Source organism: Panthera leo, chromosome B2 (assembly GCF_018350215.1).
Source record: "Panthera leo isolate Ple1 chromosome B2, P.leo_Ple1_pat1.1, whole genome shotgun sequence".
In the NCBI taxonomy this organism is placed as follows: domain Eukaryota; kingdom Metazoa; phylum Chordata; class Mammalia; order Carnivora; family Felidae; genus Panthera; species Panthera leo.
Genome location: NC_056683.1, coordinates 15,944,545 through 15,966,839, shown reverse-complemented (window position 1 = coordinate 15,966,839; position 22,295 = coordinate 15,944,545). Strand labels below are relative to the sequence as shown.

Below are 22,295 nucleotides of genomic sequence, written 5' to 3'. Positions count from 1 at the left end.
ATTTTGTTTTTGAATTCTATATCTTTATAATAAGTCTTGATATCCTCTACTGTAAATCCTCCACAGCTATTTTCTTTGTCATGATAAGACTAGTCTCATCCCTTTGCATTTTCATATAAATTTTAGAATCAGCTTGTCAATGAAAAAAAATGGATTTGAACTGGAATGTCATTGAATCTATAGATCGGTTTGAAGAGACCGATGCTTTTACATAGCGTGCCTTTTAATTCATGAGCATGAGAATGGTTTAGTCATACCATTCCTCATTTATTTGGGTCTTATTAATTTCTTCCAGGAATGTTTTGTAGTTTTTCGTGTAGAGATGCTGCTCATCTTTTGTGAGATTTATTCATAAGCATTTGATGGTTTTGACACTATTGTAAATAGTTCTTTTTAAATTCCATTTTCTGATTTTGCCAGTATGTTGAAACAAAATTGGTGTTTTATACTGCCATAGTATCACTAATGTTGTCAAATGCAGGCATTATTTCTAAGAGCCTGGATTCTTATGGTTTCTATGCGTACACAATCCCAACATATTCAACTAATCACAATTTTATTCTTGTTTTCCCATCATTATATCTTTTTAATTTCTTTCCTTTGACTTAACTCACTGCATTGACCAAGACCTCCGGTATTAATGTGACTACAAGTGGTAAGAATGGACTTAGTTAGGAGCCTTTTGAAAATCTAAGTAACGAGTTCTCATCCCCTCAAAATTCAGTAGGTCCAGGTTGGGGGCCTGGAAAACCTACACTGTAACAAGTATTCTAGGTGATATCGATGTAGGGGTGTCCTAGAAACACACTTTGAGTAATATTTTTAAAGCTTCACTCACCTAAAGAGTTTTCTTGATTAGGATGGAATATTGCTCTTTCGTTCTCCCTTCTCTTCCCACTTTTATCCTCTTCCATGCCAGTGAAGGATACACAAAATACTACTTTTCTGACCACCATATTGTTTCTCTTTTTCTGTTTCTCACGGTGGATACAACACGCATGGAAGGGTCTTCAGTGTTAAAACGTCGGCTGGTTTTAGAAAAGAAAAAGACCCTCATCCTGGGTCAGGAGTCTACTCAAAAAGAAGCAAGCTTTTTAAACATACATTCAAAAGTTCTTGAGATCACAGTTGAATTCAGTTCTTTCTGAATACACACCCAAACCCCCACATGTGCACACGCCGTCAGTCATATGGGTGTTGCCACATGATGGAAACACTAGGAGGAAAAAAACCAGATTCTAAAGGATGCACAGGTGTAGAAAATAGACTTGAATAATATGAAATCACTTGAGACAAACATGGATACCATGTGGTTTCCTAAATATGATTAGTTGCAAATCAAAGGAACAATGTATTTTCTGAGACCCAGAGGTAAAATATGCCATGGATATTTACGGAAAGGAGATACAAAAATAGCTGCAAATATCCTAGAGTATTAGAGCCAGGCAGGGCCTTAAGATCCCGTCATCTGACTCTGGTATTTTTCAAGCTGAAGTGACTGAGATCCATGTTGGTAGAGTGAGTGATGTCCAGTGTTGTCTGGTGAGATGCACAGAACCCAGCATCCCGGATCCCCACCACAGTGCTTCTTCCCTTATGTCACTCAGGTAGTTTATGAGAAGAGATCATGTCTATGGAAGGAGTCCCAGAGAAACAAGAAGGGACAAACCCACGAAAGCGAGTCCTCAGACCAGATAAGGGGGAGATCCGTGAAACGGAATTGATTTTGTAAGCGAATTGTACGAAAGATGTGCGAAAAGACGCGACGTGAGCAGAGAGTGGGAAAACCTAGACGAGAGAAAGGAGGCAGTACACTGGGGAAGTCCAAAACTGGAAGATAAAACTATGCTAAAAGGGATGTCTGGGTGGCTCGGTCGGTTAAGGGTCTGACTTTGGCTTAGGTCATGATCACACTGTTTGTGGGTTTGAGACCACCCTGGGGCTCTGTGCTGACAGTTGGGAGCCTGGAGCCTGCTTCAGATGCTGCGTCTCCTCTCTCTGCCCCTCCCCCACTCACACTCTGTCTCTCACTGCCTCTCAAAAATAAATAAATGTTAAAAAAAATTAAAAATATGATAAAATAATTCAAGAACATGTAGGTAGATGTAGTATTTTTATGTCATTTTTATCAAACATAGGTCTGTCGAGAATTATCTCAATCATAAAATGACCATAATAAAATCTTATGAAAGTACACTTAGACTCCTTTAAAGAAAGGTATACCTCAAGTAGTAGCAATGTTAAGCTCTTAACCTCCTAAAATGTCAAAAGTAGAAGATATAGAAATCCAAAGATGTACTTTCTATATCAAGAAACATTAAATGTAAAATCAAAGAAACACAGGGAAAGCTAAGGCTAGGTATTTCTGCAAATGGCTTTATTGTTTTTTTTTAAATTTTTTTTTAAATTTTTTAATGTTTATTTATTATTTTTGAGACAGAGAGAGACAAAGCATGAACGGGGGAGGGGCAGAGAGAGAGGGAGACACAGAATCGGAAGCAAGCTCCAGGCTCTCAGCCATCAGCCCAGAGCCCGACGCGGGGCTCGAACTCACGGACAGCGAGATCGTGACCTGAGCTGAAGTCGGACGCCCAACCGACTGAGCCACCCAGGCGCCCCCCATAATTTTTTAATGTTTATTTATTTATTTTGAGAGAGAGAGAGAGAGAGCAGGGAAAGGGCAGAGAGAGAGAGAGAGAGAGAGAGAGAGGAAGAGAGAGAATCCCAAGCAGGCTCCATATGCAGGCATGAAGTCCGACACAGGGCATGATCTCACGACCATGAGATCCTGACTTGAGCCGAAATCAAGAGTCCAACGCTCAACCGACTAAGCCACCCAGGCACCCCAGGTTTTTTTTTTTTTTCAAAGACACGGCTGATGAATGAAAATATAAGGGGGTGGAGAATCCCAAATATTTTGAACAATTAGTTGCACTGCCTTCATTCAAGAGAGGTAGAGTTTACACAGTGTTCAGAATTGTTGGCATTTATTTCCTTACGTTTCCACTTCCCTAAGAGCCTGAACCTAAATGTTACAATCATAATATTGGTTTGCAGCCTGTCTAGCCATTGAAAAGCACTCACCTTCATGGTTCATTTGATGAGCCAAATACCCTGGTTGTGTCTCCTGAGAGAGGAAGTATCCATTTTGAATCTATGTTTAACAGAGATAAACGGGCCATAATAATTAGGCAAATGTCACAGAAAAGTGAATTTTAAATGTGGCTAGTCAACCAAATATATGTACTTAGCAAATCAATATACTGGTTAAGGGCACAGGATTTAAAAATCAGGCAGACAAGGATTTATTTGATTCCCAAATTCAGCTACTCATTACTTACGTAACAACTCCTTCTTTCTCTTCTCTCCTTCCTCTCTCCCTTTCTTCCTCTCCTCCTTTCTTTTATTAAAAAAAAATCTATTTAGCATTTACTATGTACTATGCCAAAGACTAGTGGGCCAGTTATCTGACATAACTGAGGGAGAACATGCGAAGTTTATAGGGAAGAAATTTGTGGTCTGTGACCCGAGCCAAGACACAAATGCAGAAATGAGCCAGACTCGCTGGGAGAATTCTGGGCAGACTGGAATGAACAATGGGAGACAAGTTTGGAAAAACATATTAGAGTCAGGTTGTGAACGGCCTTGAATGCCGGGATAAGCAATTTCAAATTAACATTGCAGATACTTGGTGAACAATCAGAAATTGAGCGATTCAGGAGGAAGCCTGGCACTGAAAGCCAATGGAGGAGACTGGTTCAAAAGAATAGTTTACTACACGCTTCAGAGAAGGCAAGACAGAAATGGATTTAACTGTTAGAAGGACATGATGACCTTTAAAATAGCATTGCTTGCGTGGGGGGGGGGGGGGATAGGAACCAGCAGTGGGGATGACAGAGGGGGTTGAGGGTGAAGAAACGGAGCCTGTGGGGCAAAAGTTCCACGGGAGGGTGAAGCAGAAGGGGAAGGAAATAGTGTGGTAGGGATTCAGGAAGCAGTGAGGCCAAGGGCAGATATATTTTTCCCAAGGTGAAGAGTTATTCTCCATGTGGGATGTCAAAAACCCGTGCGGAGAGACTGAAGATTCTAGAGCGTAAGAGCAGGAGATGAGAGTTCATGAGAGTTCCCACTGACCCCTGAAGTGCAGAGGGAAGTCTTGCAGAGATGGGGCAGCGTTTCTTCCTCTGAGATTGAAGGGTATGACTTGACATTGAGAGATTGCCTTTGTAGCCGGGAGAGAATCAAGGCAGCATTTATCTGTGTACTCCAGGTGAGCTCTTGCTAGAAACATGAGTGTCAACATCGGGCCACAAAAAAGACCAAGTGACCCAGGCTGTAGAAAGGCAAACATCAAAGGGTATAGCCCATCAATAGATTCAGCAGGAGCATCAGACCATTTTCAGTCACACTCCAGAAACCTTTCTACTTCCTTCCGTGCTGGGTAACGTGGGAAGTTTGCAGTGCAAAATTTCAAAGAAACGTAGCCTGTCCTTGATCTTTACCTCTCCTTCAAAAACAATGGCACTGGGTTACAGAGACTGTGGGTCCAATGTGAAGGTGACTCTTTGTCCTCTAAGTCACCGCATGAAGAGAGTGTTGAAGGTTAAAATGAATAGGTACTTAGGTGGACACAAGCACGTCCTAGAAGTTAGTGGCTGTCAAAGAGGGTCCCTCAGTTCTGGGTGGGTATGCCTGGTCTACATTCAAAGTCCCAACTCTGGAAACTTTACTGCCAAAGTGCTCCCAAACTTGTACAGACTTCTCGTCTCCCTCCACATCTAGGGTTCAATGGGGCTGGTGAGAAAGCTTCCGAGGACTGCAGACCAGGTTGCATCTTTATTTGAGCTCCGGGTTGGGAAAGGGGGAGCAGAGGGGGGCCCTGGGGGCAGTGCCCTCCTCCATGAACCACCCCCCCCCCCGAGGCTTGCACCCCAACGGTATAGTAATTCCATCCGCACAAGGAAAGCCGAAGTTGGTGTGTCTGGCCAGGCATCCTCAGTCTAGAGAACGCTGTGGGTTAAGGAGACCCTAGCGTGCACTTGAAGAGCAGAGTAAGTGCGTTTGGCGGGAGAGGGCACAGTGCTGACTGGGCATCTTTGCTTTGGAGCCTTCCCTTTCGCATCGGCCTGTCTGTGCCAACAGCCGAGAACCGGGGCTGCGGGCAGAGGCGGGGTGTCAGTCCGGGAACACTGACCCATTGGCCCTGTGGCTGCAAGAGGAGTTAGGGGAGCCCTGGGCACAAGCCAGGGATAGAGAGCCTGATCTCTGCTCCAGTCCACGAATCCTTAACGGATTTTCTTTCTCTCCCTTCACCCTTTTCTCTCCTTTGCTCTCTTTCTTTCTCTCTCCCTCTTTTTTTTTTCCTCTTTCCCCTCTTTTCCCCCTCCCTCCCCGTCCGTCCCGTTCCCTTCCTCTCCCCTCCCCCCTCCCCTCCCCCTCCCCGTGCGTGAGCCTCTTCCTTTCCCCTCCTCCCCTTTTCCGCCTCTCTCTCCCTCTCTCTCTCCGTCTCCTTCTCCCTCTCAGCTCGCCGGGCGACCCTGCTCCTGCCTCCCACATTAATGGCGGCATCTTCGGAGGATGATATAGACCGGCGGCCCATCAGAAGAGTCCGCTCCAAGAGCGACACGCCGTACCTCGCCGAAGCCAGGATCTCCTTCAACCTAGGGGCAGGTAGGGACGACCCTCTCGCCTCACTCTCTCCCCCACCCCGCTTCCTCGCCTCCCTTCCCTCCACGCGCCGGCTGGCTCAGCCCCCTGCCCCTCCTGGGGTGCCCCCTTCCCGGCGGGGTCCTCCCTCCCGCCCCCCTTCCTACCCAGCCGGACGCCGGGCTCGCTCACTCGCTCTTTGTGTCGCCGGTGTGCGGAGGGGTGTGTGTGTGTGTGTGTGTGTGTGTGTGTGTGTGTGTGTGCGCGCGCGCGCGTGTGTGTTGCAGAGGTGGGGGAGGGTAGTGCGTGGAGCTCTACATCCGCCCTGGAGTCACACGCGGGCTTCCCCTTTCCATAAGGAGAAGAAAGTGTTGTCAGTGATAACAATGATCATAGCAATAACCCAGAGCTGGATCGGGCTGCGAGTGCACTGGCTGTGGGCGGAGGGTCTGGCAAGGCTCTGCCGGGGAGGTGTGCTGGCAGGGCTCCTACAGGGTGGAACTTGTTGGTGACATTCGGGCTGGTGATTTTGCTGGGCTGATGCCACTGCTGCGGTGTTGGAGGGGTGAGAGGGTGTGGGGTTGACAGCTACCAACGGGACCTTATCTTTCCACCAAGCAGTTGGAGAGCAACCCGAAGTATGATAATAATAATAATAATAATAATAATAATAATAATAATAACAACAACAACATTGTCTGTTGGATACATGTTAGGTGATCTGATTCTGTCACTGGTACTGGTGCTCAAAGTGGCCCGGATGGAATTAAGTGAAAAGGGCAACTGAGGTAGAGGAGGGAGGGAGGAGGGAGGGAAGAGGGTAAAGAGGGAGGGAGGAAGGGGTCATGGGAGGGAGGGGAAAAGAAGAAAGAGGGAGAGGAAGGGAGGGAGGAAAGAAGAAAGGAAGGGGCAATAGAGAGGACTGAGGGATCCAGAGAGTCAACATGCTTCAGTTGAGAGACCTCTCAGGCTTACCTGATGAGAAGTGCCCAGTGTCAGCTGTCCCCACTGCTGCTGCTTCTCCGGATTCATAGGCAGACATCACCCCTGTTAGTAGTAGATGGTCACCATCATCGGGAAGAAGTTGTTCAACAATGACTTCATAGTGCTGCCTTTCTGAATGACTCCTAAGCCACCACCCCAGCTGTGTCTCTTCGTTTTTAGAGTCCCTCAGTGTTCTAGCAAATCCATTGCAAAAAGAGTGAGGGAATTTTCCTGAACACTATCCCTCGAAATAAGTTTAAAAACCAGATAATACCTTTTTCTTTAGGAAACTAAATCTTTGAAAATGGAACTGAATGAAAGTATGTTGTGTGCATGTGTTGGAGCAAAGAGAACCTTCACATGATGAGTATTTTATACACTATTGAGAAGTTTGGACAAAAGAGAAAAAACTCTGAATAGAGAAACAAGATGTGTTGGCTAAGGAACCATATCTTCATGACTAGAAGGGTAACTGAAAGGATCAGAGCAGCCAACTTGGTTGGATTGTTATATTTTCCTGTCTTGGTGATTTGGGTTTTTAATCATATGTTTTCTTGTCACTCCTAAAATGTTTTCCTCTGGATTTCGTGCTGGGGAAATGAGGACTTTATTGGGAGAAGCTTTGGCAATTTTTGTGGCATGCTGTGTAGCCTGTGGTCTCACTTTGGAACTGTTAATCCTTGATTCAGGATTCAGGATATGGTTGTGAGGGGTCTTCAGAAGGACAGAGAAGAGTTTCTTTTATGACTGAGATTGTTTTCTTGCTGAGTGATTTCAGAAATTGTACCACTGACCCCTTTGCTACCAAACTCTGGTACACTCCCTTAGTGTCTTTGTCTCAGCACAGGAAAGGGCTAGAGCGGCAGTTAGTAAAGGTTATTTACCTTGTTTTACTTTTGACAACCAAACAATAAAATAAAACACTAAAAGAAGGCTTCAAGTTTCAGCTACTACTGAGAGAGTTGAGCCATTTCGCCACCAGATTAAACCCAGTGACTTGCCGTCTTTTATTCTGGTTAAATTTCTCTGGAGGCCAGTTAAAAGATTGGACTTTTCAGACAAGACTTGTCTGTCTTTTCTCTGGAAATGAACAAGCCCAACAAGGTCCCAGTCTCTTCTATATGCCCCTTAGAATCTCCCTAAAAGCAAAATCAAGAAAGACACCAGCAAGAAAGAGAAAGTGTATCCAGAGGATGTTGGTAGAGAAGGGAGAGCAGTCGCAGTGGACGGTGTTCTGCAGATAGGGGAGCTGTCCTCCCTCGGTGGTGCTGAAACGAAGGACTGGGTGATAGAGATGTGACTATAAACAAGACAGCGGAGGGAGGGGTGCCCAGTCCCTCCCAGTGATGGAATCCCAGGGAAAACTCAGGAGATCTAGTCACCAAAAACTTTTCTATCCCTGCCCACCTACATTTGCCGCCTGTTTACTACGCCTCACGCCTACTGCTCCACTGCTCAAATCAGGCAGTTCTGCTCTAATTTTGCGCAGGCTGTTCACTCCTGGCGCTTTGTTTATTTTCCAGCTGGTTTCTGGTTGCTTTCCTGACATAGTAAGATCTACTCACAGATGTGCCTTTCCCCCGCGTTTAAAAGTAATTGTAACCCCTGGTTTAAAAAGCAAACAGCCTTGTTTATCTCCTTGAGCAGCAAGTTGTAATTAAACTATTAGTGTCGTTATCAACGTTGCTGAACAGAGGAGTCTGCACACTTCGGGTAAATTACATAATTTGGGCATAGAGAGAACTTTGTCTCGTAACAATTTATAAACAATTAAGCAAGGAAGATTTCATTTGCCCTTTATTGCCACTCTTCTTCTACCCCCCAGTCACTTAGTGTTTATTCTTTCCAGAGAAATCCTTTCTTGGTTTAAACCATTTATGTTTAATATTTGCTTTCTCACACCCACTCATTATATAGAAGTACATGTTTAATATTTTAGAGGTTTAGTAATGCTTCATGGAATAAATATACAGATGTTCATTTTATTTGGATATCACGAAATCATTTTGGGGACCAACTCCCTTCAGCTAACCTGTATAGTTGCCAAATAACGTGTACTGGGCATTTTGAGTACTAATTAAATACTTATGCATCCTTTCAACTACATCCTGTCCCTGAGGGCACTTAATAATATCATTTCAGAAATAACTCCACAGCTTGAGTGAAGGCTATACTCCTTCACCTACCAGTCCCAAGTCAGTCAAAGAATAGCACCAAAATGTGGGTCTTTCATCACTTTATGAAGATGCAAACTCCAAGTTTCAGCATAAACTGACGGAGTATAGAATCGGGATTTTCTGAACCGTGACTTCCATTCTTCTCAAAGAGACCCTTTTGTTGGTTTTTAACTTCTATTCAGCACTTAGTATATTATGCTAACAGTGATAATGGTTATTTGCTGACGGTAGAGAAAATTAAGCCAATGTATTTGCTGAAACTTACGCAGACACATCAGACCTCATTTAAAACATTGAAAGAGGTTTTTTTTTTCCCTGAGAAATTAAAATGTGTTATAAGGACATCGTGTAACAGAAGAGTATGTTCACACTATTAGTAGCAAGTGTTTCTAATTGTGTTCTCACTTAGTAATGAACATCATTGACATTTAGCTTGTGAGAACTTACCCTGCCTTATGAGGTCATGCATTCACTGCATTGAAGCGGGTGCCCTGAAGAGTTGCAGCCTGTCTGGAAGATGTTTTCCTATAGGCTAGTGTGTTTTATTTATCTTTATATTGACAGTATGTAGAAGGGTATTTGGTCCCTAGAGGGTGCTGAAACTGAAAAGTTTTCGGCAGTTACACGCTGAAATGAATGGAAATGTGGTAAATAAAAAGTTAAGCCCATCTAAAATTTCTTAAAGGCGTGTCAAAAGCAGGAAAGCTAGTCACGCTGATGACTTAGGATTGTTTAAACCCCAAAACCAATATTGGGCCACTCTTGAGAAAAATAAGTACTTCTCTAAATCATAAGGAAATTTAACCTTTGTTGACATTTCGGAATTGCTTTTTGCGTGGAGTAGATTTTAAGCTAATGGCATGGTAAGCTTCAGAATGCCCATCGTCCTTGGGACTTCAAGATTAGTTTTTGTTTCTGATGTAAACCAAGGAGAGCTATTTCTGATTTCTGTTGGTCTTCCCCACTCTTCCAGGCACAGAGGATAATGGCAGTCACAATTGGCTTGTTTTGGCCACCTGTAAGAATGGATGGGTCCGCCAGATTAGGGTATAACCTTGGTCTCAGGCGATCTCTTTCTTAACTTTCTTGAGGAGGAAGATCTTTATCTCTTAGTTACAGTATGAAAATCTATGATACTGAGAAGTGACTGCCCAGAATGCGAGATCATCACTTAGCAATGAGAACTGTCCCTAGGCAAAATTGGGAATACTGTCACACTGAACCAAGATTGTTCAACCAATGCGAAGGTCTTGGTAAGCATCTTCCTTCACTCTTTCACTGAAGAATGCCAGTGTCTCCCTCACAATGTTTTCTTGTTACTGATTTCAAAGTGAAGGTAGGTCACATGGGTCTGGCTTTTATTTTGTAAGCTCCAAATCTCCTTGAAAGTACTGATTGCTTCTCACATTCAGTAGCCACAATCCAACTGGAAGGCCGTGTAGTTGACCAGAAGCCTCTATTACGGGGCCCTCTGAGGGTCTGCCCTCCTCCTTTGCTGTTCTTAAAGCTAACCAACCTGGTAATCTCATTATGTAATGCATTCAGATGGTACTGATGAAGACCACTCCAAATAATATAAATAATATAAACAAAGTAAGGGAAAGTAAATAATTAACAATATGAAGAAATAGGAAGCCCTTTGCCGTTAATATTTAACTTGACTGCTTACAATATTTTTGTTTCAACAACAATCCATACGTTTCTGAGACACCTTGAACACTAAATCTGTGTTACATGGTTAAATTTTCTTGGGATCTCTGGTCTGGGCATTATTAAATTCTTTTTAACATCTAAGGATTACATTACTATTCTCTTATCACTAACTGATATGTTACTTAGTTTGTCTGTAATTATATACATATATATATATATATATATACGCATACATGTATATGTATTTAGAGAAAGAGAAGAGATTTCATGGAAGACCATGAAAGTGTGTTTTATATGAAAAATATCAGAAAAACTTGATTTTAATGCATCTCTGCCTCTAAGACCAGGCACAAGACACTTAATTTTTCTAGGCTTCGTTCACTCGGCCCTTAGATGACGGATTTCGATTTTAAAATCTAGGAAGTCTCAGGGTGCCTGCGTGGCTCAGTCAGTTAAGTGTCCAACTCTTGATCTCAGCTCAGGTCATGATCTCAGGGTTTGTGGGTTTCAGCCCTACGTTGGGCTCTGTGCTGACAGTGTAGAGCCAGCTTAGGATTCTCTCTTTCTCTCTGCCCCTTCCCCACTCACATGTGCATTCTCTCTCTCTCTCTCTCTCTCTCTCTCTGTCTCTCTCAAAATAAACAAACATTAAAAATAAAGAAAAAATAAACAAAATATTTAAAAATTAAAAAATAAAAGGAAGTCATTTAATCTAAAAACCTGTGAATAACTGGTGTTTCTGACTCTAGCTGTACTACTGGATATTCACTGATTTTTATATGCAGTCTTATTTATGGTATAAAACATATAGTAGAATAACATAACTATAGCAGTGATTTAAATATTTGATCACAGCAAAGTTATGAAAATAAGCTTAAGTAAAAGAATTAATAAATATTAATCATAATTAATAATTACTTCTTAATAGTTAATAATGTGCTAGGAGGTACATTTACATACACCGTCTTAATTAGAATGTTTTAAGCTTGAATAGTCAGAGATTAGAGTCTTTAACACAGTTGATGCTTTGTAACTGTTTGTTGTATGATTGAAAAAGGTATTGGCGAAATCTGAGCAATAAATGGAAAGTGAGAAAACTAAATATTAATCTGGTCTTCCAATTGGCATTTTAAGTGTTTCCTGTTCTCTTTTGTAATTAAAAGGAATAGGTTATAAGATCTATATTTTCCCTTTCTCTTTTTAAATTACTGGGGAAGGTAAATACTTGCCTTTGGAATTCACAGATAGAATAATCCTATCTTCTAGGTTCTAACTGTAAAACCTGGCCATGGCCTACAGAGAACTTTTTTCCTTCTTCAGAGGCATATGTGCTGATAGGAACAAATAAACTGTTGGTTAAAATAGGTGCAAAACAATATATTCTTATACAGTTCTTTTATTTTATTTTTAATTTTTTTAATGTTTATTTATTTAAAACATTTTTTTAAATGTTTATTTATTTTTGAGACAGAGAGAGACAGAGCATGAACGGGGGAGGGTCAGAGAGAGGGAGACACAGAATCTGAAACAGGCTCCAGGCTCTGAGCTGTCAGCACAGAGCCCGACGCGGGGCTTGAACTCACGGACTGTGAGATCATGACCTGAGCCACAGTCAGACGCTTAACCGACTGAGCCACCCAGGCGCCCCAATGTTTATTTATATTTGAGAAGGGGGAGGGGTAGAGAAAGAGAGAGAGACACAGAATCCGAAGCAGGCTCCAGGCTCTGAGCTGTCAGCACAGAGCCCATTGTGGAGCTTGAACTCACAAACCACGAGATCATGACCTGAGCTGAAGTTGGGCACTTAACTGACTGAACCACCCAGGCACCCCATCATGTATTTTAATTCGAAGCAAAAATATTTTCGTATCGCATATGGAGTTACTCCTTGACGTATGCAACTTCAATTCATGATTGTTTATTGTACAAGCAAGAGTTAAAACACAACTGAAAACTGAAGATAATATATAGAGCTAGTTTTCTCCTTGACTTGATAAGTTGAAAAATGAGACATATAGTCAGTGTATTATGTCCAAAAAAAAAAAAAACCAGAAGAGGCCCTGAAAGAACTATTAATAGATATAACATGTTCCTCATTGTATGATACAAGAAGAATTGTAGCATTTCCCCCCTTTGTTTCATCCCTGTCCCCACCCTCTTTGGTAGTAGGTAATAGAGTGGATGTGATTTCAGGAGGGAAAAAAGTGGGTCATGTTGACATCTTAATTGCTTTAATTTACAAGTCTTTTATATAACGTAGGATAGTTAAATAAAAGACAAAATCAATTTTATGACCTTATTGAAGGATGATGGATTGGCATGACTTCCTACGCAGGCTATCGAAAGACAACAGAAATAATCACACTACTAGTTATTTAACATTTATAAAAGCAAGTGTTGTATAAAAGCTTGTAGTTTTCCTATTGATCTTTTCTGCCTCATTTGTATACCCTAAACTAACAATTCAGGAGCAGAATCTTTGAATAGTAAATACTTGGGCTATAATTGTAGTCATGAGGATTCAATGTATATCTTGGTTTTGAAACTATACTGAACTTTATCAATGTGATTATTTGCCATTTATAGACATAGACAACCCATTATTTCTGGATCTCTACCACACAAATAACAAGTTGGTTTAATACTCAATCATGGTTTAATCGAGAGTATAGAAAGAGCTGTGTTATGCTTGATTTTCCTTATTCCATCTGGGCCCTGTGTTTTGGGAGGGGGGAGGTAGAAGAAGGTAAGAAGAAATCATAATATTTATTCATTCAACAAATGTTAATTGGAAACTTAAATATGTATTAGGCCATGTTTTAGACACTTGGGAAATATTAGTAATCAAAACAAACTCAGTTGGTTCAGTTGGTGAAGCATTTGACCCTTGATCTTAGCTCAGGTCTTGATCTCAGGGCCGTGAGTTCAAGCCCTGCATCGTGGAGCCTACTTAAAAAGCAAAAACAAAAAACAAAAAACAAAACCCATCTAACCCTTGTGAATTTTAACTTCGTAAAGTGGGTTATGGACAATAAACAATCTAATATTTATACACACTGTATAATATTTTAGAAGTTAAGGCAAAAATGAAGCAAGCTAAGTGTACAAGACATGTAGGGGCAAAGAAAGGGGTGGGCTGCAGGATAGGCAACATTGAGAAGAGGGGATGTGAACAAAGTTCTCCAAAGTAGGTAAGAGAATGAGCAATACCAATATGGGTGGAGGACAGCAAGGGCAAAGGCCCTTTAACTGGAGTGTTCCTCGTGTGTTCAAGACCTGGAGAGGAGCCTAGTGTGGCCGGAGAAACTTGTAGGGAATAGGGACCAGAGTATACAGGATCTGGGGGCTACTGTGGGCTTTGACTCTCTTAGTGGAGTGTGGGACGATGCGGGGATTTAAGCATAGGAATAACACGATCTGAGATAGATTTTAAGAGGATTGCTGGGGCTGCTGGGCATGAGCAGACGGTAGCGGGACATGAGGAGGCAGGGAAGCTGATTTGGAAGATTTCAGTAACCCAGAGAAATGGTGGTGGTTAAGCAGCGAGGCAGAGAAGCGGCAGTGAGAAGAGGTCAGATTCTGTATGTATTTGAAAGGATAGCCAACAAGCTTTCATGATGGATTCAGTGTGAGTTGTTAAGAGAAGGAAAGGAGCAAGGAGTCCCTCCAAGGTTTGGCCTGAGCAACCACAAGGATAAAAGGGCCTTTGGGGGGCATGGGGGAGTGGTCAGAAATTCAAATGCAGACGTGTCAAATGTGAGATGCCTACTAGACATCCCAGTGGAGGTATCAGATGAGCAGTTAGATAAGCCTAAGGTTAAAAATGAGGTCTGGCGCAGAAATATTTATTGAAGGGGCACCTGGGTGGCTCTGTGAGTTGAGCATCTGACGTCAGCTCAGGTCATGATCTCACAGTTTATGAGTTTGAGCCCCACGTTGGGCTTGCTGCTCTCAGTGTGGAGCCTGCTTCAGATCGTCTGTCCCCCTCTCTCTTTGTCCCTCCCCCACTCAGGCTCTCTCTCTCTCTCAAAAATAAAATAAAACATTAAAAAATATATTTAAGTTGTCAGCATATAGAGGGTGTTTGCTAACATCTGTACCGTGGGCTTTGTAAACTCTTGGTTATCTATTTCTCATAATGACCTTATGAGATTTACATGATTATTACTGTCCTTATTTTATCCATGTGGCAACTAAGTCACAAAGGGGTTAAATAACTTAGCAGTGGTAATGTAGCTAATAAGATGAAGAAATGGAATTTGGATCATCTTTTATATGACTCAAATCCATATTCTAAATGGCCACGATTTCTTACAAGAGAGCAAGCTGATACAGTCAACTTTGCTATAAAGTCACATTTTAAGCTTATCATGGCTAAGGGAAAAACGAGAGAGAATCAGGAATGCATCCTAGCCCAGTATTAAATATATATATATATTTGGCTAGGACTCATTAAGAAATGCACTTTAACATCACATACACACATGCATATTTATGATTGGAATAAAATATTCCTCAAAATGCCCTTAATATGTGCAAATAAACTCTGATGTTTTCTACATTACCCTATTCCTTCCCTTCCCATCCATTCCCTTCGAACATAGTCTAATTATAAAAATGCTGGTTATGACCCATCTAAGTGATTTTACAACCCACAGTTTAAAAAACATTACTTAATTCAGGGCATCTGGACGGCTCAGTCGCTTAAGCATCCGACTCTTGGTTTTGGCTCAGGCCATAATTTTGTGGTTTGTGAGTTTGAGCCCCAGGTCAGTCTCTGGGCTGACAGTGCGGAGCCTTCTTGAGATTCTCTCTCCTTCTGTCTCTGCCCCTCCCCCACTCACAGGCATGCACACACACACTCTCTCTCTCTCAAAATAAATAAGTAAACTTTAAAAAAAAAAAGTTAAAAAATTAAAAACATTACTTAACGCATTGTTTTCTAGGCACTATTTCTGAACTCAGAAAAAATATTTGCAAGGAAATCCCCATCTTTTTTGATTCCCCCAAAGAATGTGGTAAATTCATTCTCTTCACAACATGAATCAAGATGAAAGAGAAAAGCTCCAGAGTCAAGGCCAACTTCGCTCTTAGGTAGAGTAGGCTCACAATACCTTTTGAGGCTCACAAGAAAATGTTTTAATTTCTTTTAAGGTCAGAAGAAAAAAATGAGTATAATCCAGCCTGGTTTATATTTGTCTCTCTACCAACATCATAATAGATATATAGTTTTTAATATTTTTTGTGGTGAAAGGGGCTTTCGAAGGCAGAAGTGACTGGGACCCATGGAAGTCATAATGCAGCCCTGCAGAGTGGAAAGAAGAGCCGTGAGGAAGAATCCTCTCTTTTTCAGGGTAGTGATAGTGGTTATGTGAGTATGTCTGGAGCTAGGCTTCCTGGGTTCAAATCCCCACTCTGTCATTTACTAGCCGTGTGACCTTGAGCAAGACATTGAACCTCTTAAGTTTCTCACCTATAAAATGGAATTAATAATGGTGACCACCTTGGAGAGTTTTTTTTGAAGAGCAGATAATTTTATGAAATGTGAAAAACTTAGGGGCTCCTCGGTGGCTCAGTCGGTTAAGCATCTGACTTGATTTCGGCTCGGGTCATGATCTCACCGTCAAGGATGGGATGGAGTCCTGTGTCGAGCTTGCTTAAGATTCTCTTTCTCTCTCTCTCCTTCTACCCCTCTCTCCCCACTCGCGTGCTTTCTCTCTCTCTCAAAAAAAAAAGAAAAACGTGAAAACCTTAGGATAGTACTTGGCATATAGTGAGTACTCATTACACAAAGTGGAGAGCAAGCTCCATTATATTTCTGTGTATTGCCTCATCTTGGTTCTATTCTTCCAAGATATTACCCAAAAGAAAAAAAAAAAAAGGAAAGAATGAAAAGAAAAAAGGAAAAAAGAAAGATGTCCTTCTAGTTACCACATCTTCTAAGACCAAATGGCCACAAAGTCATAAACGTTCAGACAAGGAACAAGTTTTCTTAGCTAATTTCACCTCTATTCAGTCCTTGTTTAGAGTACTGAATGAGTGTGACAGGCCCAAGATGAGAAAGGAAGTCACCCTCAGACTCTAAAAGTTAAGGAAATTTACATTAAAAACAGTCCATCCTCTGACTGACGTTGAATGGATCAACTCTGAAATATCAAAGGGTCACATGGAAATGGCCACATGGAGAAGACTAGCTACTGGATGTCCCGGTGGGCCCCTGAACTTGGAGGTGGTGTTTTGTGAGAAGGGAAAAAAAAGAGCAGAGAAAGGGATGAAGGAGGAAGAAAGGAGGAAGGCAAAGAGGGAGGGAGAAAAGAGAGAGAACACAGCTTTTCCGTTTGAGAAGTCATCCACGAAGGCCAGGTGAACATCAAAAATCACGGAATCTTAGCTTTTCAGAGTCAGGGAGAGCATCTTCTCATTTCTGAATCACGGGCATAAGTGTTCCGTGATGGGTTTGGAGATTTGCTGATCCCCAAATCGGACTCTGCTACTTACGAGCTAAGCCATCTCTGAATCTTTGAAACCTCGAACACGGAGATGACACTCTGTGCCTAATTCTGGTTGTTACTTTAAGGACCAAATGGGAAAATGTCTTGCCAATAGGCAAGCACTATATACAAAGACGAGGAACAGAGGTGGTCTGGATGAATGGGACAGCTTTAGATTTCTCGCTGTGGCACGAATGAGGCACTGGAATGAAAATGTGAAAACTAGATTAATTCTACTGAAAATGTGGCCTTTGCCATAGCCAAAAATTCAACACAGCCCAAGAGTCCAGAAAGACTGACGACAGCATCTACCGATTTATAAATGTAGGTGATGTTCATGCCTTCAGTGTCAACTCTCATCACGGTATGACGTGTGGTTGCCTTTGGATACTCTTATCCATCCATAAGAGACAGAGTGCTCGAATGTTTACAAGTGTTTGTTATTTTGAAACTAAAAGTAACTGTACTGCCCTCTAGAATGACTGGCCTTGCAAGGCATTTGTCCAACTTGGTCTTAGGCACACACCAAATAACCAGATGCATCCCTCTTTTCTAATCTCCCCTTCCATTTCCTTCACCTTGTCCTCCCTTCCCTGACTGAATGCCCTAATTACTTGTTTTGACCTTAATCAACACACCCAAAGCTTCCAAGGCAAGATCTTCATTTCCGAGAGGAAGAGGCTTCAAAAGTCCCCTGTGTATCTGAGGAAGTCTAGGGCTGATCATTACCTCCCACTGAAACCACAAAATCACACATTTCGCACAGCTGTGGAGCCAGCTGCCCTAAGCTCACCCCAGATTGCCCACCATTGCTGCCTTCCAGCAACGTCTTTGCTGTATCTGGTCGTGATGCTGGCTTGTAATCAGCTGAGAAGCAGCTATTTCAGTAAAAAAAGTGACTTTCACCGGCAGTTTGGGTATGGCACTCAGAGCCACCTTTCATATAAGGCAACTTCGCAGTTCTAGAAACGATTTCTCCATGTTCAGCGGGTTCAACTGAAATAGAACAGGCAGAAACCAAGTTAGGAGTGGCTGGGCTCTTCGTTTTGTTTTTTTACTCTGTGTCTTTGTCTCCCAGTTTGGAGGGGGTTTCATTCATATAAAAGCAAAAATTTTCAACCGACATCTGGGTCTGGAGCTATAATGTAGGTAATGCAGATCATGCCAAATGGTGGCTCATCACAGATTCCCCATTATGTACAATTTGTGATACCACATAACTTTCATGAGTGTATTTTACTGCATTTTGACACAAAAAGGTATTTGGTTAATAGGCTTTAAGCAAATTAGATACTTGATACATTATTGTAATTTTGTAAAGCTTCAAAATGACTACGGCCTTTTTCAAGTTGTAAAAGCCCTGAGGTAGTTTCCCTTTATCTTCTTGTGTAAGGAATTCATTTTAAATACGCAGAAATAAATCGTTATTGTGGTTTCTGATGTTTTGGCCAAAGGTGTTTCCTACATCCTGTGGTACCACAGACTCCTCGCCACAGAAATCCTCCCCATTTTATGAAGCAACCAGACAGAGCATAGTCAGCGCTCCCTGGGTGGGCCATTTAGTTGATTTAAACATGTCTTTTTTGTTTTTCCAAGTCTATCCATATATTTGCACCTGTCGCACCGGTAATATTCTTTCTGGCATCTTGAGAACATTTGTATTTCCAGAAAGAAAAGATTGGCTCATGGTTTTCTTGTCCAGCAAGATCTGAGTCAAACTATGACATCACTTGTCTGATAAAATAGCAACCATAGACACGGAAGTGTGTGTTAAGTCTAAGACCAACTAGAACCATCCATAAAAATAATGCCAGGTCAACCCAAAGTAAGCTCAAATCAGCCTTAAACTCACTTCATTGGCCTCTCTGTTACAGCTCATATAATATGATCTGTATGAACAATTTCTGCTGTAAAGTTACCTCATGAAGACATATATCATCTAAGTCCTTCCATAAACCCAGTTATAGGGGCAATTCAGGAGAGTTACAGCTACTCAGGTCTGCGTTCTATCTCCTCCCCGGTTCCACTTATTAAGGACAGTGAAGTGGAAATATTGAGGTAGAAATGAAACAATGACTGAATTTAGCCAACACAGAAAAGACTGCTCTAATCACTCAATCAGGCATTGCATTAGCTTTTTTATTGCTATGTTGCCAGCTTCATTCATTATAGAGGTGATTTGTCCAGAGAAAAGCTATCAGCGGCCCTTTGTACACAAATATGAATATATGTTCAATACCTCACTGACTTATTTACACAACATTGTGTATGTTTCATTCAAAATTATTAGCACTCTTTCATTATTTTTTTTATTTAAAAAAAATTTTTTTTAACATTTATTTATTTTTGAGACAGAGAGAGAGCATGAACAGGGGAGGGTCAGAGAAAGAGGGAGACACAGAATCTGAAACAGGCTCCAGGCTCTGAGCTGTCAGCACAGAGCCCGACGCAGGGCTCAAACCTACGGACCGCGAGATCATGACCTGAGCTGAAGTCGGATGCTTAACCGACTGAGCCACCCAGACGCCCCTTATTAGCGCTCTTTCATTTAAATTCAGTCATCCTAGTACTTAGATAACTAAGCTCTTGGTCGCAAGTGGCAGAGAGGAATATAAGAGTAGTAATTAATAAAACACACATTAATTAATAATTGATAAAAAATGTATCACTGAGGCAAAAAAAACCCAAAAAGCCCAATGGTAAAAGATAGAATTCCTTTTCATGTTATAACACGGTTCAGAGCAGGAGATACTCATGTTATCATTTTTTTAAGTTTATTTTATTTGACAGAAAGCACGAGCAAGGCAGGGGCAGAAGGAGAGGGAGAGAGAGAATTCCACCCTGAGCACGGAGCCCGACACAGGGTTCGAACCCACGAACCGTGAAATCATGACCTGAGTCGAAACCAAGTGTCAGAAGCTTAACCGCCTAAGCCACCCAGGCGCCTTTCATGTTAAATTTTTTGTTCCCCACAGAACTGAAATGGTTTTGAAAGGAAATCACATAGGTCCTAATAAAAAGGCATAGAGAGGGACTACATAGAGACGTGGATGTTCATCAGATTAAAGCTTTTCTGCAGCCAATATTCAGCATTCAGAACTGGAGGAAAATGAGAAGCATCTTACGGCTACTTGTACATTGATTCAAATATGTAGCACATTCACCGCAACCGAGCACAGACACTCAACCCTGGTGTATATTAAAGCGGATGTAATTTTCTTTCCATTGCTGGTGTTTCAGAGGAATGTATTCTCTGTCAATCTCTGCAAACCTCAAATACGGTCCAATAACCACAGTGAATCTTGAGCGCATTTTAGTGTCTTTTCCAAATTATTTAAAAAAAATTTTTTTTTTAACGTTTATTTATTTTTGAGACCGAGAGAGACAGAGTATGAACAGGGGAGGGGCAGAGAGAGAGGGAGACACAGAATCTGAAATGGGCTCCAGGCTCTGAGCTGTCAGCACAGAGCCCGACGCGGGGCTCGAACTCACAGACCGTGAGATCATGACCTGAGCCGTAGTCGGCCGCTTAACCGACTGAGCTACCCAGGTGCCCCATTGTCTTTTCCAAATTATAACTGGTTGCATCTCTCTCACGCTTACCCTTTGGTGACCCTAAAAAAAAAAAAAGAAGAAGAAGTGTGTTATTTATGTGGGTTCATAAAAATATATATTTTTTCCATAAGGCTTCAGCTTCCATAAATCTGTTGCTGCGGTTCAATTGTTTTCCTCCCCCGAGTGGGAGAACAGTTTCAAGTCTGAGGTCCACCTAATCCTAGCGTCAGGACAAAATGCCTTACTGTGGGGGAGGTGTAGAGGTCGTACAGGGGGAAGCCGATCAAGGGAGCAGGGTAGCAAGGGAAAGAGAGAGTTCTAGTCTTCCCAGGGGTAAATTGCCAGGAGCGCCCACTGATTTGGAATATGTCATCATGCATAGAAGGAGAAAAATGCCTTGGGATTTTTGACTCACGTGGGAGCTTTGGTTAGGCACAGGTGTAGGGCAGCTCTCCTGGCCGCTCTTGAAGTATCGCTTGGAGAGGGCGAATGTGCCCCGATGTGTCGGGCAGAGCTGGATATGAATTCTGACCCTGTTGGGCAAGTGTACCATCTTGATGAACTCGGTTTGCTTACCTATAAAACGGGCAGGTTCATTTCCCAGAGTCACGAGAATGACCCGAAGGGGGGTTAGAAAGCAAAGTCCCTGGCATAGTAGGTGCTCAATAAACACCTTTCAAACCATTCAAGCAAGACGCATGTTCAGTTTAGTTTACTAACATGAAATCTTGATGTCGTAGCACAGAGACAATGATTAGAATAGCCAAAGTGCCCTTATAAAATCTGGACAAGGGGCACCTGGGTGGCTCAGTCGGTTGAGCGCCGACTTCGGCTCGGGTCACGATCTCGCGGTTTGTGAGTTCGAGCCCCGTGTCGGGCTCTGTGCTGACAGCTCTGAGCCTGGAGCCTGCTTCGGATTCTGTGTCTCCCTCTCTCTCTGCGCATCCCCCGCTTGTGCTCTGTCTCTCTCTGTCTCTCAAAAATAAATAAATCAATGTAAAACATTAAAAATAAAAAAAATCTGGACAAAATTTTCAGAAAGGAACGAATGACTTGTTTATCGTGACTTATTTCACCAAATATCCATATAACAAATATTCATCAAAAGCCTGCTACACGCTCAACATGGATTAAACAGTTTCTTCAATAAGCAAATCCATCCACATCCACCAGACTCCAAGCTTTTTTGCGGAAAGGGATCATGTCTGCCTTATTTACCCCGAATCCTCAGTGCCTACCGCAGAGCATGGCCCATGACAGGTGCTCAAAAACTACTTGTGATAAAAAGAAATGTCATCAGGGCAAAGGCCGCTTTGCTCTTAGTTCGACTTTATACAAAACTCACTGGGTTTCTTCTTCAGTTTTTTTTTAGAAAAGGACTTCATTTTTTATTTTGTTTTTTTGCACTTGTATGTTTTTACCGAGATGTAATTGACATACAACATTGAGTAAGTGTATGGTCTATACGTGTTGATAAAAGGTCTTTATATTTTTAAGAGCAGTTTTAGGTTAGCAGTTTTAGCAGAATGGAGAGGAAGGTACAGAGATTTCCCCTGGACCCCTGCCCCCACGCATGCACAGCCTCCCCCATGATCAGCATCCCCCACCAGAGTGGGACATTTGTTACCAGTGATTAACCTACATTGACGTGTCACTATCACCCGAAGTCCCTAGTTGACCTTAGGGTTCACTCTTGGTGTTGTACTTCCTGTGGGTTAGTCACACGTACACTGGCATGTATCCATCATTCTAGAAACATACAGAATATTTTCACTGCCCTAAATGTCGT

The 22,295-nt window shown here is 42.1% G+C and overlaps 1 protein-coding gene across 1 annotated transcript in view; it reads left to right on the top strand.

The window, feature by feature from the left end:
- PHACTR1 (phosphatase and actin regulator 1) overlaps nucleotides 1–22,295 on the top strand; it is a 553,120-nt gene that overhangs the window by 29,505 nt on the left and 501,320 nt on the right. The window contains exon 2 of the mRNA XM_042937880.1: nucleotides 5,524–5,670. Within this exon, the coding sequence (XP_042793814.1) occupies nucleotides 5,524–5,670 (147 nt within the window). The remainder of the gene's footprint in view (nucleotides 1–5,523; nucleotides 5,671–22,295) is intronic.